The sequence below is a fragment of the Zootoca vivipara genome, chromosome 6 (assembly GCF_965207765.1).
Source record: "Zootoca vivipara chromosome 6, rZooViv2.hap1.1, whole genome shotgun sequence".
NCBI lineage: Eukaryota > Metazoa > Chordata > Lepidosauria > Squamata > Lacertidae > Zootoca > Zootoca vivipara.
Genome location: NC_142589.1, coordinates 4,912,977 through 4,928,357, shown reverse-complemented (window position 1 = coordinate 4,928,357; position 15,381 = coordinate 4,912,977). Strand labels below are relative to the sequence as shown.

Here is a 15,381-nt window from a genome sequence, read left to right as displayed (position 1 = left end):
AGAGGGGGTCACTCTGTTGTCTGCGGCTGCAAACACCACAAAAAGTCTTGTGGCACCTGAAGACTATTCCTGGGAGTTTATTAAAGTATATCCATCTGCTCCTTAGATTTCTTAATTCTACTACTTCATTTGAAGTCAATACAGTACCATTAACCTAATAGACCACACGATCACATTACACACTTAAGCCTGAAAGAAATTAGAAGATAAAATTATCCAGCTGTGGTAAGATTGTAATATTCATTATTATATTATGCCACTAATGTTCCAGGGAGAAAGCCCATAAACTCAGTGACAAGAGTGCATGCTTTGACTGCAGAAGGCCCCAGGTGCAGGAAAGGGAAGAACCTGGAGAGCTGCTACCAATGCTGGCTGGGGCTGTTGAGAGTGATAGTTATGGTTATAGTCCAAAACACCTGGAGGGCATCAGTTTGAGGAAGCCTGGTGCAGACAGTACAGCATGAGATGAAGCAACAACCTGAATTGAGATAAGGTGCCTTCCTGCATCCCTAAGGCACTTCACAAAATGACACAGAAGATACCTATCAGCCCAGTGGAACATATAATCTAACCACTCCTTAAAGTTATAGCACCATCTCATGTAATATACTTTAAAGGCTTCTAAAGTGTCTCCCTTCTCAGCATCCAAAGAATGCTGGCATAATTTGGGAACAAAACTACTCGGCCCAAGTGATTCTTTCCTACGATACGAACACAAGCAAATTCAGACTTTATTTAAACTCACAGCACAGCACAAGGAGCTTCACTTACCAAAAATTTCTTCAGGTCTTTGTAGTTTGTAATAATGCCATTGTGGATAACAATAAATTCTGAAACAAAGGGGGAGAAAACACTTTAGTGGCTATGAGCATAAAACAGCCCGCAAAAATAGGCAAGCATTACAAGAGGAGAAGAAAAAAGAGGTGCCAAGCACCTTGTTGAAAGGCAAAAGCCTGAAACAGAAACTAGGGTTCCCAAAGCCAAGCCAACCACAAGTACATAATAGATGGATGATTGAATTTAATAAAGAAAGTACAATCCCTGCTTGGCGGCTTAAGTTAGAGTACAGTGGTGCCTCGCTAGACGAATTTAATTCGTTCCACAGGTCTTTTCTTATAACGAAAAATTCGTCTAGCAAATCCCATAGGAATGCATTGAATTTTTTTTTTGCCCATAGGAACGCATTAATTGAATTTCAATGCATTCCTATGGGAAACCGCGATTCGCTAGACAAATTTTTCATAAAACGAATTCGTCTAGCGAGGCAACCTCCACTCGAAAAATCCTTTCGTTAAGCGGAAATTTCGTTAAGCAGGGCATTCGTTAAGCGAGGCACCACTGTAATTTAATGCCACCAGCTGCATCCAACTGCAGTATTACCTACTTTACTTTATTCCAGACCCATTTACAGTTCAATTTCCTAATGTAAGAGAGAACGTAGGCCATCTTCCATGTGGGCCATTACTCAAAACTGTTTTCTGTACTAACTACACCAGGAACGATAATTGCCTATGCTAAACAGGATGTATCAACAAAGTACAAGGTAGCTGGCAGCTCAATTTCAGCCCCGGGGAGCCTTTAGAATTAAGACATTTAACAGATTAAAACGAACCCTTACAACAGATTAATGGGAATTATAACCCATGCTTGTAACTTTGGTAGTATTTTAACCTTAGTGCAATACTAACAGCAGTGCCTCAGACCACAGATTTTTATCTAGAAACAATATAGTCAGTGAGTACTCAAATTTAACCTTTTCTGAAAATCTCTATAAGGTAATATATGATTTATTCCGTAATCCACAACTCACTTTTTCAAAAAAGCTATTTTAAAATCATTATCATCTGTGAACATTCTGCATATTTAAAAGGAGTTGAGACCAGGTTTATTTTAAACTTAAAACACTATTTAATCCATAAAAGAACTAAATTCTGTTTCTCAATGCAGCTGATTTTTGGTTTCTTGGGGCTCTCCAGTCTATCTGCCTCCTCCCACCTGGAAATAAAGGCTAAGACCACTAAGATTTACTTCTTACATGTCATGCTACTTGGTACTTTGTTCAAGAAGATGAACACAGCTATCCAAGAAGATTGCCTGCCCAACACCTTATCAACTCTGAACAGCCATCAGAAGCCTAGTCAAAGCGTCACTTCATCCCTCACACCCACCAAAAGGTAACGGCAATGTCTTACCATTGTTTTTATCTGATCGCTGTGGGTGGCTGTTGACAGGACTGGGCTCGCCGTGGGTGGCCCATCTGGTATGGGCAATTCCAAGATGCACATCAAACTCAATGTCCAGGTCCATATCCTGTTGTTCTATGTAAAGTGGGGAAAAGTTGATTCCTAAGAGGATCCCCTACTCTTATTGAATGGAGGGAAAGGTTTCAGCTGACATCACCCACTGGCTTCAGAAATGCAGCGTGAGGCTTTAAAGTAGGCCAAGGCTTTCAGGCTACTTACTCACTCATGAATGTGAGCTCTTTTCTAACATTTGGGCTCGCCCGCATAGGCTGATGGATCCTGACGGATTCCGTCAGGCCTTGCGGGACCCTGCTCCCCCTGGCGGCTCATTAGAAGAGCTGGTCGAGAACTGGAACAACCGGCTCTTGGCGGCCATCGATGAGATCGCACCTAAGCGCCCTCTGCGACCCCGCCGAAACCGGGCCCCTTGGTTTACCGAGGAGCTTCGGAAAATGAAGCGGGACCTTAGACGGCTAGAGCGAGTATGGCGGCGTGCTCACGACGGAGCCTCAAGAACATCTTACAGGAAACTTATGAAAGCCTATGAGATGGCGGTGAAAGCTGCAAAAAAGTCCTACTTCTCAGCTTCCATTGCATCCGCTAGCTCTCGCCCAGCACAACTTTTTAGAATAATCAGGTCTTTAACAACCCTAGAGGAACAGCCAAATTTAAATACGAATTTGACCCATAGCTGTGAGGCATTTGCGAGCTTTTTTGCGGAGAAAGTCTTGACACTCCGCCGTGACCTCCCTGCCAATTTGGATACAATAACGGAACTGGAGGCCCCTCGACTGTCTTCGAGTTCAGTATTGGACCAATTCGATCAGATACTCCCTGCCGATGTAGACCGATTCCTCCGGGCTGGAAGGCCCACCACTTGCTCCCTGGACCCGTGCCCGTCTTGGCTGATTAGAGCGTGTCCAGATGAGGTACGGGCCCCCCTGGGTGAGATCATCAACTTGTCCCTGGGCACAGGGACTTTCCCAGAGGAGTTGAAGGAGGCAGTGGTGCGTCCACTCTTAAAGAAAACATCTCTAGATCCTTTAGATCTATCCAATTATCGCCCGGTTTCGAATCTTCCGTACCTGGGTAAGATAATTGAGAGAGTGGTTGCCGAACAGCTTGGTAGGTTTCTGGATGAAACATCGGCTCTAGATCCATTTCAGTCCGGCTTTCGCCCTGGTCATGGTACCGAGACAGCTCTGGTAGCCTTAACAGATGATCTCCGTAGACAGCTGGATCGAGGTGGGTCGGGACTGCTGATTCTTTTAGACCTGTCAGCAGCCTTCGATATGGTCGATCATGACCTTTTAGACCACCGCCTTGCCGACGTGGGGATTCAGGGCACAGTCCAACAATGGCTGCGTTCCTTCATCTCAGGTCGGGGACAGAGAGTGGCGCTAGGGAGGGAGTTGTCGCCGCGGCACCCCTTGGTGTGTGGAGTCCCGCAAGGCACAATCCTTTCCCCAATGCTTTTTAATATCTTTATGCGCCCCCTTGCCCAGATTGTCCGGAGTTTTGGGCTGGGTTGTCATCAATATGCTGATGACACCCAGATCTATCTGTTGATGGACGGCTGCCCTGCCTCGGCCCCGGACACACTCACCAGGTGCTTGGAAGCTGTGGCTGGATGGCTACGTGGGAGCCGACTGAAGTTAAATCCTTCGAAGACAGAGGTCCTCTGGCTAGGTCGGGGCGACATGGGGTTGGGGGGCCAACTCCCATCTTTTGCAGGGGCTCAATTGGTACCAGCGCCTTCTGTCAAGAGTTTGGGTGTAACCTTTGACGCCTCCCTTTCCATGGAGGCGCAGGTTGCATCCACAGCAAAGGTGGCATTTTTCCATCTCCGCCGCATCAAGCAGTTGGTCCCTTACCTCTCTCGCCCCGATCTGGCCACAGTGATCCATGCGACGATCACCTCCAGGCTTGACTATTGTAACTCGCTCTACGCAGGGTTGCCCTTAAAGCTGACCCAGAAACTCCAGCGGGTGCAGAATGCCGCGGCGAGGCTCCTTACAGGGTCCCGGCCGCGGGATCACATTCATCCAGTGCTTTACCAGCTGCACTGGCTCCCGGTGGAGTACAGGATCAGGTTTAAGGTGCTGGTTTTGACCTTTAAAGCCCTATGCGACTTGGGACCCTCGTACCTACGGGACCGCCTCTCCTGGTATGCCCCGCGGAGGACCTTAAGGTCCACAAACAATAATATTCTGGAGATCCCGAGTCATAAGATGGCTAGATTGGCCTCTACTAGAGCCAGGGCCTTTTCAGTACTGGCCCCAACCTGGTGGAACGCTCTTTCCCAGGAGACCAGGGCCCTGCGGGATTTGTCATCTTTCCGCAGGGCCTGCAAGACAGAGCTGTTCCGCCTGGCCTTTGGGTTAGACTCAGCCTGACCCCTGTGTTTTTCTCCCTCATGGCTTGGATTTATGGCCTACTTGAAATGAGGCTGCACTTTAAATTTTAATACTGTATTTTAATCTGTATTTTAACTAATTGTTTTTATGTTTTATTGTGGTTCTGTTGATGTCAGCCACTTATGGCCTACTTGAAATGAGGCTGCACTTTAAATTTTAATACTGTATTTTAATCTGTATTTTAATTAATTGTTTTTATGTTTTATTGTGGTTCTGTTGGTGTCAGCCGCCCTGAGCCCGGTTTTTGACTGGGGAGGGCGGGGTATAAATAAAAATTTATTATTATTATTATTATTATTATTATTTACAGGTCTTTTGCATGTGTTAAGTGGTCCACTTCCACCAACACATAAATTATAGGTTGGGAAACTCTGGGCTAAAGGTCAAATGTGGCCCTTCAGACCTCTCCATCTGGCCCTCAGGACTCTCCCCAGGCCACACACACCCATACCAGCCATACCCTGCACCCTGCTAGAGTGTTTTTGCCTGGCTGAAATGTGTATCTGAGCTCTAATCATGCCACTTGCTGATCTGGATGGCAGATAGAGAGGGGCATGAGTGTTTGTAGAAACCAGCCTCATGAACAAAGGCAATGTTTAGATTCATTACTCTACCAACTTTTTCTTCTGGCCCTGCCCACCATTGAGATGTGGTCCCCTGGAAGGATGTCCAGAAGGGAATGTGGCCCTTGGGACAAAAAAGTCAACCATCCCAACCGAAGTTCTGACTAAAGCCAGCCTTCTCAGTCAGCAACAGTTAAGATAAAAGTAAGTCCACAAGACAGAGGTCCTCCACCATGCCTCCCTGAAAACAGCCATACAGTGCTACTTCAGGTTAAGTACTTAATTGGTTCCGGAAGTCCGTACTTAACCTGAAGCGTACTTAACCTGAAGTGAACTTTCCCATTGAAAGTAATGGAAAGTGGATTAATCCATTCCAGACGATGAAAACCACCCCCTAAAACAGCAATTTAACATGAATTTTACTGTCTAACGAGACCATTGATCCATAAAATGAAGGCAATAATCAACGTACTGTACTATAAAATAAACAAGACAGTATTTTAAATGAAAAAAAATAACATTTACAGTACAGTGGTACCTCAGGTTAAGTACTTAATTGGTTCCGGTGTGTCATTCGCACCCCGAAAAGTACTTAATTTGAGCAGCGATAGCATGTGCAAAGCACCGATAGAGCGCTTCTGCACATGTGTGCACGACGGAACCCGGAAGTAAACACTTCCGGGTCCGCGGAGTACTTAAACTGAAAGTACTCAAACTGAAGCATACTTAACCCGAGGTATGACTGTAGTTTAAAACAAAGTATTATCCACAATATTAACACACGTTGTTGTTTCCTGAATAGAGGGTATTGAACGGAACGCAAAACATGAGATGTTTGCTTCTCCATTGTTTAGAGTTTTCCCACCCAGCGATCATACCAATTTAATACTTGCATTTTTCCAGTACATAGAAAGTTAAGAAAAGACCACCTTATTTTGTGGTTGTATCAATTTACATTGCTTAGAGCATCAACATTTGATTTAAACAATTCCTAAGAGCAGCAGCTACAGAAATACATAACTGCTGTATAAATTAAATAGTTGGCTACAATATGAACAAGCATTCTATTCACACATTCCATTTTAATTCTTTACTTTTGCCTTTACTGCAAATTCCCTAACAGCTGAACTATGATTTGCATATGCCCTCCAAGGCAGGACTGCAAACCAGCTTCCATCCATGGTTTGGTTTGTGGTCCCAGTTTGGAGGGCAAGCCCAAACCATAGTTGGCTAGTTTAACAGCAAATTCTGGTTTGTGCTAAAGAGGAAGTAACTTGCATTGGAGCACATAATGCAGGCATAGGCAAACTCCGGCTCTCGAGATTTTGTGACTACAACTCCCATCATCCCTATCTAACAGGCCCAATGCTCAGGGATGATGGAAATTGTAGTCCTAAACATCTGGAGGGCCGGAGTTTGCCTATGCCTGGCATAATGTGAGGGAGGGAGGGGAACACGCATGAGGCCACTCAAGCAGCATCAAACCATGGTTTGGCGATGCATGTGAATAAATCCACTGTTGGGAACTTCAGTAGTTTCTCACTTGGCAAAGGTGGTCTGGCTATCTGCTGTTATCAGTTTATAGGACACTAGTTTATCAGTAACAGACAAGACAAAAGGTCTCAGCTGTCCACTCTGGAAGGAGGTGGACAAGACAATGCAGAGTATCTGAATTCCACTATCTTGTGAACACTTTTTCTTCATGCGTACTCTCCACTACCATTCTCCCTATTCATGCTGCCTCTACTATAACCAGAGAGAGAGAGAGAGAAAGGGTCTGTGATCCAAAGGTGACTGAGGTGTCAAGTCTAACTGGCCAAAGAATGACCCAACAACAAGGAATCATGCTATATCTCTATATTTGCTCTCAACAGGTGAGGCAGACTTACAGGGAGGATTAGAAAATTCGATTTATCTGAGGACTGCATTATAAAAATGAATATATAGTTTACCATTTAGTATACCAATGAGCACAGCGTGTGTTGGGAAGTGTTTTCAGTTTGTACCTAACAATACATTGAAAGACGGTTGCTGAATGGTATTGAGGTCAGGAACAAAGAACACCAAAGAGAAAAGATGGATTGTGTAGAACTGGACTTACTGTTCACTTCTTCATCCAAAGCCTTCACTTTCCCCTTCTTTTTGATCAGTGCAATTTTGCCAGCATTGGCCTCCCAGTCTTTATCATTGCCTCCATCAATTCCAACTCCTAATACACAGAAAGCTTAAGGTGAATCACACGCACCTCATTTGGCTTGAAATATTACTTGTTCTGCTTTCCAAGATCAGTAACCTAACTTTCACAATCATTTTTCTAAAGGCTAGAATAAAAATGCAGGGTTTCAGAACACACAGAACATTATGGCTGTACATAATTACAAAAAAGCCAGTGCAAGATTTAGAAACATAACATTGCCTAGGGTTTCCCTTTTAGCCACTGGCCACATTGCTGGGACATCGAAGAATATCCAAGCATTCCAACTGCACAGGGTCAGTTATGTTCGCCGTTAGACTCTTGTCAAACAATACAGCTTCTGTGAGGAAAAGGAGATTTCTTTCATTGGGAAAAGACATCTCAAAAAGCCTAGTGAGATTTAAACTTGATCCAAATACCTGTGCACATAACGGTTTATGTCCAAGATATACAACTAAACCTGTAAACTTGTTGCATGTGAACTGAAAGGTGGAGTAAGTCACACCAAGCCTTGCTTCTTACACACTGCAGACCATGACTTTACTGGCAACCACATACTTTTAAAACCATATCCACAGAAAATAAGTTTGAAAGATAAGGAATCCAAGGACAGGGTGAGCGGCTTACCAGCAGAGTCATATCCTCTGTACTCCAGTCGCTGAAGCCCTTTGATGAGGGTCTCCAGGATCTCCCGTCTTGTCCGGGGAACGTGGTAGTTCAGGTAAGCAAAGATGCCTGCAAGGTTGATTAGAAATTAAAACAAAGACTATATACATGCAATAGTGCATTTCACTTTGTAACCACAACTATGAACTGAAACAGCGCTTGTGTAGGATTTTCATTAGCACAGCCCCCAAAGTGTTGTAAATAAACTCATTTTTATAAAACACTAGCTGGCCCTACCACGCGTTAGGGTGGCTCAGTTTGTTAAATGGAGTTCAGACTCCCCTCACCTTCAGAGTCCCCGTTTTTCTGTGTGTTGTGTTTACATCCCTGTGTCTCCCCCCACCCTGTGTCTCCCCCCACCATTACCTATCCCTGTCCCTCCCCCCCTATCCCCCGGTTCAACCCTGTGATTGGGCCCACCCTCTCCCGACCGAAGGTTTAGGGGAGGAGGGGGAGAGAGGTGTGGTGGTATCTGTTCTTTTGACGTCCACTGGAGGGTGCTATTTTTTCATAAAATGCCGTTTTTACCTGTGATAGGTATCATATTTCTGTAATGTAAGTTTATAGGAACCTCCGCACAGTGGAATGGAACATTGTGTCCAAATTTGAGCAGAATCGGTCAAGCGGTTTCTGAGAAAGGTGCTGTGTCACCTACATGCACCTTTTACATTTTTATATACTGTATATAGATTGCAAGCCACAGGAAGAAAAAGCACCACACTTTTTTGCTACATTTCTCCCAAGCAATATATATATATATATATATATATATTATGTACATATGCAGGGACCCAGGTGGCGCTGTGGTTAAACCACTGAGCCTAGGGCTTGCTGATCAGAAGGTCGGCGGTTCGAATCCCCATGACAGGGTGAGCTCCCGTTGCTTGGTCCCAGCTCCTGCCAACCTAGCAGTTCGAAAGCACGTCAAAATGCAAGTAGATAAATAGGAACCACTACAGCGGGAAGGTAAACGGCGTTTCCATGTGCTGCTCTGGTTTGCCAGAAGCGGCTTTGTCATGCTGGCCACATGACCTGGAAGCTATACGCCGGCTCCCTTGGCCAATAATGCAAGATGAGCGCGCAACCCCAGAGTCGGTCACGACTGGACCTAATGGTCAGGTGACCCTTTACCTTTATGTACATATGCACAATTAAAATCGTAAGTAAAACAAAGAGAGTGTAAAAGCAATGGCAGGGAGGAGAGAAGGATCCATTATGATGGGCTTTTTTGAAGGAAGGATGGGATATAAATAAAATAAAAAATAAAATAAAAAACCATTAAAAAGTATAAAACATATTGTAGATGAGTGCAATGAAGTGGCTCCACTCTGCAAGCTCTAGAATGGAGTACAAGGATGTAGGGTAAAGAATTTTGAGTTTGCAGAATGGAACCCTCCATTACAACCTTCGTTCCAAAAAAAAAAAAAACCTTCTTAGATTTGGTCCTAGAAAATCTAGCAAACTATTATGGATTTTTTGAATTATCTCAATAGCTCCAGATCACCTGATTTAGGCCTCATCTCTGCTACCATCTGCATGAGAAAAAATACACCCTACATTCTGGGACTTTTACTTTTTAGACACTGTGGGATATATTCAGTGCTAGTTCAAATCAGAGTAAACCCAATGGGTCAACCCCAAGCAATAACAAATCCATGGATCCCACAATTCCTGGGAAGTCTCAGAAAATAGCACCTGGAAAGTCAATAATGTGCTCCTACCGGTACTTCTCAAGCACAACAAATGAGTTGCCTTGTCACAATAATGACCTGCATGCTCAGTACTGCGTTTGATAATTACAAGGAAATCTCCATGCATGAACTCCCTGTGTGAAAGGGCATTGCCATACTCACACCTTCTTATAAAGTGGGCAAGGCACAAGAAACACGGGGGAAAGCCGGGTGGGGAGTTTAAGCCATGATATTCCAGTTTATCAAGATTTCAGACAGGTTGCCAGCTCCCAGTGACTACAAGGAAGTGTTCTATTTCATTATAGCCAACAATGTTAGTAATTATGAAAACTTTACTGCAGTAAAGCATTCCAACTCAAGAGAAGAGCTTTGGGAAACTCACCCCCCAATATACAGTATATATATATATATATATATATATATATATATATATATATATATATATATATAACTAAGGAAAAACAAAGAAGAGACTGATCAACTCTTGGAAGGACCACATGAACAATGGAGTGCTAACCCCACTTCTCTCCAACGACCCGCCCGCCCAACAACACACAATTGACACAGTTGATCTTGCTGAAAGTCTGTCTTTCCCACCAGGTGCTCTTTTCCTTTGACATGCTCCAATATTGAAAGTCAGAGGCAAGAAAAATGCATGAACTGGAAGGATGTAAGCAATGGAGAGAGACCCTGCTGCTCCCCCACCTCTTTCTACATAACTGGACTGGAGAACATCTGGGTTTAAACAGAGAGCTCTGCTGTCCTCACAACTAGACACTGAGTCTCAAAATTCTCATTCTTGCCTAGGCTAATCCTTACAGTGACCACCCCCAGCAGCAACCGTTGACATTTTTTTCCGATTCTAACCCTTACATCTCAGAAAGGTGCATAGCTGGCCAAAAAAAACCTTCCTAGAATGACCAAGGGAGCAAATCTCTTTTGGGAAGGCATTGCAAAGACAGGGGGCCACCACTGACAAGATCATGGGTAGGCAAAATAAGGCCTGGTGGCCGGATCTGGCCCAATCGCCGTCCGGGAATCAGCGTGTTTTTACATGAGTAAAATGTGTCATTTTATTTAAAATGTATCTCTGGGTTATTTGTGGGGCATAGGAATTTGTTCATTAAAAAAAAATAGTCCGCCCTCCCCCCACAAGGTCTGAGGAAATGTGGACTGGCCCCCTGCTGAAAAAGTTTGCTGACCCCTGGACAAGACTGTCTGCTTTTACCAGGAGCCAATATCGCCTCAGGAAAAGGGCCCACTTTCTTGCTTAACACTTCACTGGCTCCCTGGCTCAGTCCAGCCATCATTCAAGGCTGCTTCAGTATTCATATTACTTGCGTAAGTCAGAAGCATATGAACAAGGAGCTTACAGTGGGTCAGCAAGACCATGTTGGCAAACGCTGCTCATTTAGCTGTAGCCAAAGCTCTGCTCCACATAGCATTAGCAGCCTGTTACCATGGTGTGCTTTCAGTTCACCCAACACCCTCATCCCTTTCCTCTTCCTAGCAGCTTATGGTCCCTCATCTAGGGACAAATGTTGACCTATGATCTACCAGCAAGGACATATTTGGCTCTGAGAGAGAGACACACACACCACATTCGCACCATGCTAGCCTTATACCACAAACCTTGGAGACACCCAAAAAGCTGTGGGATTTCTTAGTTTCTAAGGCAAGTCAACACTAGCTGACCCCAGGGGAAAAGAAGCACATTCCACAGATGTACTGTTCGGGGCTAGGCGATATTTTGATATATTGTTCAAAACCGGTTTTAAGCCCCTATCGTGCTATAGGTTTCATAATTTTTGGCCAGATATTGCAAATCATTCTGATGCATGGCTTTTTTTCATTTTGCCCAATCTCAAAAAAAAAAAAGACGCTTATAAGCTATTTTAAAGAAAATTTGCCAACATCTACACTTCCAACATGGGTTGTCATACATCCAGAGTTTCCCTGACATTTCAGCGCTTTGTACTAAGACACTGTTTCCAATGGCCAAATCCCAGTTATGTCCGTGAAACTTTGAATGTTTGGCAACCCTACCTTAGCCCTTGCTCCCTTCCAAGTGTACAAGCACTACACTGATTTTAAGGTGTGCTGCTAATCACATATTTTTACACAGCACACTCCCAAGATAACTTCCTCATTTGCATGAGTTGAAAAGAAGAAAGGAAGTAAAACGTTACAGTGAAATAAATTCACTCATTCAGCTCATAAAGAAGATCATAGCCCATAGGAGGAAATGTTCTATATGAAAATTCTGTTATGACAGGGTTATTAGCTCATCTAGAGAGGCACCTGAAAGGGGCAGAAGGGAAGAAGAATCACCAACTTTTGGTAGGTCAAAGCTCTCTACCTTATTGACAAATATAATTAGTCACCTAAAGCACAGTAATATATTCCAAATTTACAAGGATCAGTGCCCAACCTCCTAGCAGCTATTTCACATGGCTGTCACATCCTATATTTCAAATATGTTTTCCTTTGTAAGTTCTCCAATAGGTCACTTCTGTAACGCTAAATATCTGCGCTAATAATTACTACTGGTGGTGCAGCTGCTCCCTAATTTCAAACACTAGGAAAGCATAGAAACATGCAGTCAGCGGAATGCAAGGCTAGCACAAGACTGCCCTTGGGGGTCTCCAGACATGACCCCACTCAGAGCTGCCTAAGGGGAAGTTTGCAACTCCAAAACGTGCCTGGGGGCAACTGTGATTCACCACAGATAAAACAGAAAATTGTATAGCTAAACTTCAGACCATAGTCCCGTCAACACTAACTGGCCATGGTCTCTGCAGCATTGCTGTGAGGAGTCTTCCCTAACCTACCTGGAGAAATGGTGGGGATCAAACCAGGGACCTTTGGCACAGAAAGCAGGTGCTACCATCTTTCTAGCCCTTTTAAAGTACAGTGGGACCTCGACTTACGAAGTACTCGACATCCAACGTTTTCGACTTACGAGCGAAAAAAGTGATCGTGCGCTTACGATTTTTCCGACATCGAAAACGGGAAAACCCGTTCGCAGCTAGATGCGGTTTCCTCAACTTACGAGTTTTTAGATGTGGTTTCCCCGACTTACGAATTTTTCCGTTTCCAATGCTTTCCTATGGGAAACCGCTTTTCCTATGGGAAACTTGACTTACGAAGTTTTTGACCTACGAGTGTGCATTCGGAATGGATTAAATTCGTAAGTCAAGGTCCCACTGTAGTTTATTTCCTGCTGTCCCTCTTCTGAGAGAGCCCAGTTAGAATTCACAAGTCAATACTTCAGAATTCAGATAAAAATAGGGGGGTTTTGTAACCTTGAAGTCAAAAGAATTCTATAGGCCTCCTTAGCTTGATATCAGCAAGATATTGGGGGCTACCTAGCAGAAGGAAGAGCAGGTGCTTGTTTCACTCCTGGTGGCAACACCTGGCAGTGAAACATGAGGGTTCAGCTGGTGAGACCAGAAACTCATTGCAACCCAGCCTGAACCAGATTGGTTCAGGTGCCACACTTCCTTTTGTACTTGGTTAATGTTTCTGGAAGAGAATAAAGAATAAAGAATAAAGCAGAATGATAGAATGCAGGGGAAATTTAAAGGGGGGGCTGGGGGGGAGACAGGAACAGAGAGAAGGTAAAGAATGACCACATGCAACAAAAATGTTTAAGTGGGCCCCATAGCTCATACTGGGGTTAAAAGGCACGGTGGAGAGAGATCCTTTGGATATGATAGTTGCTATGAGAGCACTTGCACTGAAGGGCAGGATAAAAATTGCTTAAACAAATTAATGTCAACAGTAGAAATATTTATTTCACTGCAGATGTTAAACAGAGCACCCGCCACTACACTTAGTCAAACCAAATGGTCGGAAATGAACAGTGTGTGCTCTACTAGGGTGGACAATTTCACAGCAAGTCAGGTCCCAAATTTTAGTTGTACAATGAAAACCAGAACAAACTACCCATTTACGAAGAGCCAACAATCTCACTCTATTTTGCTGAACAGGAAAAAAAACTGTTCTGTCAGTTCGGGTATTCCTTCTTTACCTATAAGTCAATGCTTGGAATCTGCTCTTAGTCCTGTAGTCAACCCCCCTCTCCAGCCCCTGGCAATGTAACCCACTGAATAACTATCAAATTTTGAAATTATTCCAGTTTGATGCTGCACCAGTTTAATTATTAAAAGAAAGTGATCTTGTAAGATTTGCTCCCATCCTTACCTCTGCAGCAAGTTTAAACTGGTTATGAGTTTCACATTCAACTATGAACAAGGGATATATTTGCTACACTGGTTTGTCTGGACATCTACATTCTACCTGGGCCGTTAACAATAGATGAATTATACTTTTTCCATCAAAGAATAAGCAAGTGAGATACAGAAATGTCAGGGTAAACATAAAACTGCAAGGGCAATAAACCCTACAATTTTAACCATGCAAGAGAAATAATTCCCTCAGAAATATGACCTGAAGAAAAGGCAATGGCATTGTCAGTCTCCATCACTCTAAGGGCACAAAATTCTGCTTTCTCATTTTGGAACAAGACACTCAAGAGTCTATAACTGTATTCAGAAATATTTTAAAGGATGTGTTTGTAGACAAAGAACAGATTATGCTATGCAATCTGAGAATCCCACACATTCCCAAGATTGAATTCACAGAAAGACTTGCACTGTGCTCACAGCAAACTATTTATAGCATAAATTGCCTATTCTATTCTTAGCACTGCCCCATTTTCCATTTTCTGAGGCAAATTTGCATAGCATTAAATGCACATGAGCAAACTGTGATTGCAGCTCTTCTTCTTTTTGCTCTTCAGGAGAAATTTCTCGTGAACCTGTGTCCCACATCAAAAAAAACCCCACATAAATACCTGAAGGTGACAGAGTACAATAGAAATCCTTAACGTTAAGAAAGCCGAAAGAATAGTTGATATATGGGGAAGGGCTCAGTGGCAGAGCATGTTCCATCTCCGACACCTTCCATGTGCAGCTGGAAAAGACTCCTGCTATAAACCCAGGCGAACCACAGCCAGTGCGGACAATTGGCTAGATGGGCCCAATGGCCTGGGATTCAATAAGCACATATAGACCTATGCTACATCTGCACACCAAGAGAATGCAAATGATAATTCAGGGCTCAACCGGAAGGTCCTGGTTCACTAGGTGGCCTCAAGCAAGCCAATTTTGCTTTTCTTCAGTGCCTAGTCCTTTGGAATATGGGGAGAATCATATTGACCAATTTAACTTAGAAGGAATTTGTAAGGATGAGTGGGGTCCTGTGTTTTGTTTTGTTTTATTTATTTCATAAAAACTATATACTGTTCGAAGCAATTTGATAAATGTATGCACATGAAGCACCCCGAACACAAAAAGAACTATATACATACACACTTCCAATATTATTAAAATAATAATGAGACAGTCTTATCATTAAGATCTCTGAATAAGTTAGGCGGGTGAAGATCAGGGAGCCTCACCTGTAGTTGCACCCTTTATGAATTTAAGAATAGAAGAAGGGCCTGATGGATCAAGCCAATGACCCATCCAATCCAACATCCTGTTCTCACAGTGGCCAACCAGATGCCGGCAGGAAACTGGCAAGCAGGAATGGAGCACAAGA

General features: G+C 43.6%; 1 protein-coding gene across 4 annotated transcripts in view; it reads right to left on the bottom strand.

The window, feature by feature from the left end:
- GFPT1 (glutamine--fructose-6-phosphate transaminase 1) overlaps positions 1 to 15,381 on the bottom strand; it is a 43,055-nt gene that overhangs the window by 25,532 nt on the left and 2,142 nt on the right. For all 4 annotated transcript variants that reach the window (XM_035118082.3, XM_035118084.3, XM_035118080.3 and 1 more), the window contains exons 2-5: positions 8,045 to 8,152; positions 7,325 to 7,432; positions 2,193 to 2,318; positions 772 to 830 (exon numbers count right to left, since the gene is read on the bottom strand). In XM_035118082.3, coding sequence (XP_034973973.1) covers positions 772 to 830; positions 2,193 to 2,318; positions 7,325 to 7,432; positions 8,045 to 8,152 — 401 coding nt within the window. The remainder of the gene's footprint in view (positions 1 to 771; positions 831 to 2,192; positions 2,319 to 7,324; positions 7,433 to 8,044; positions 8,153 to 15,381) is intronic.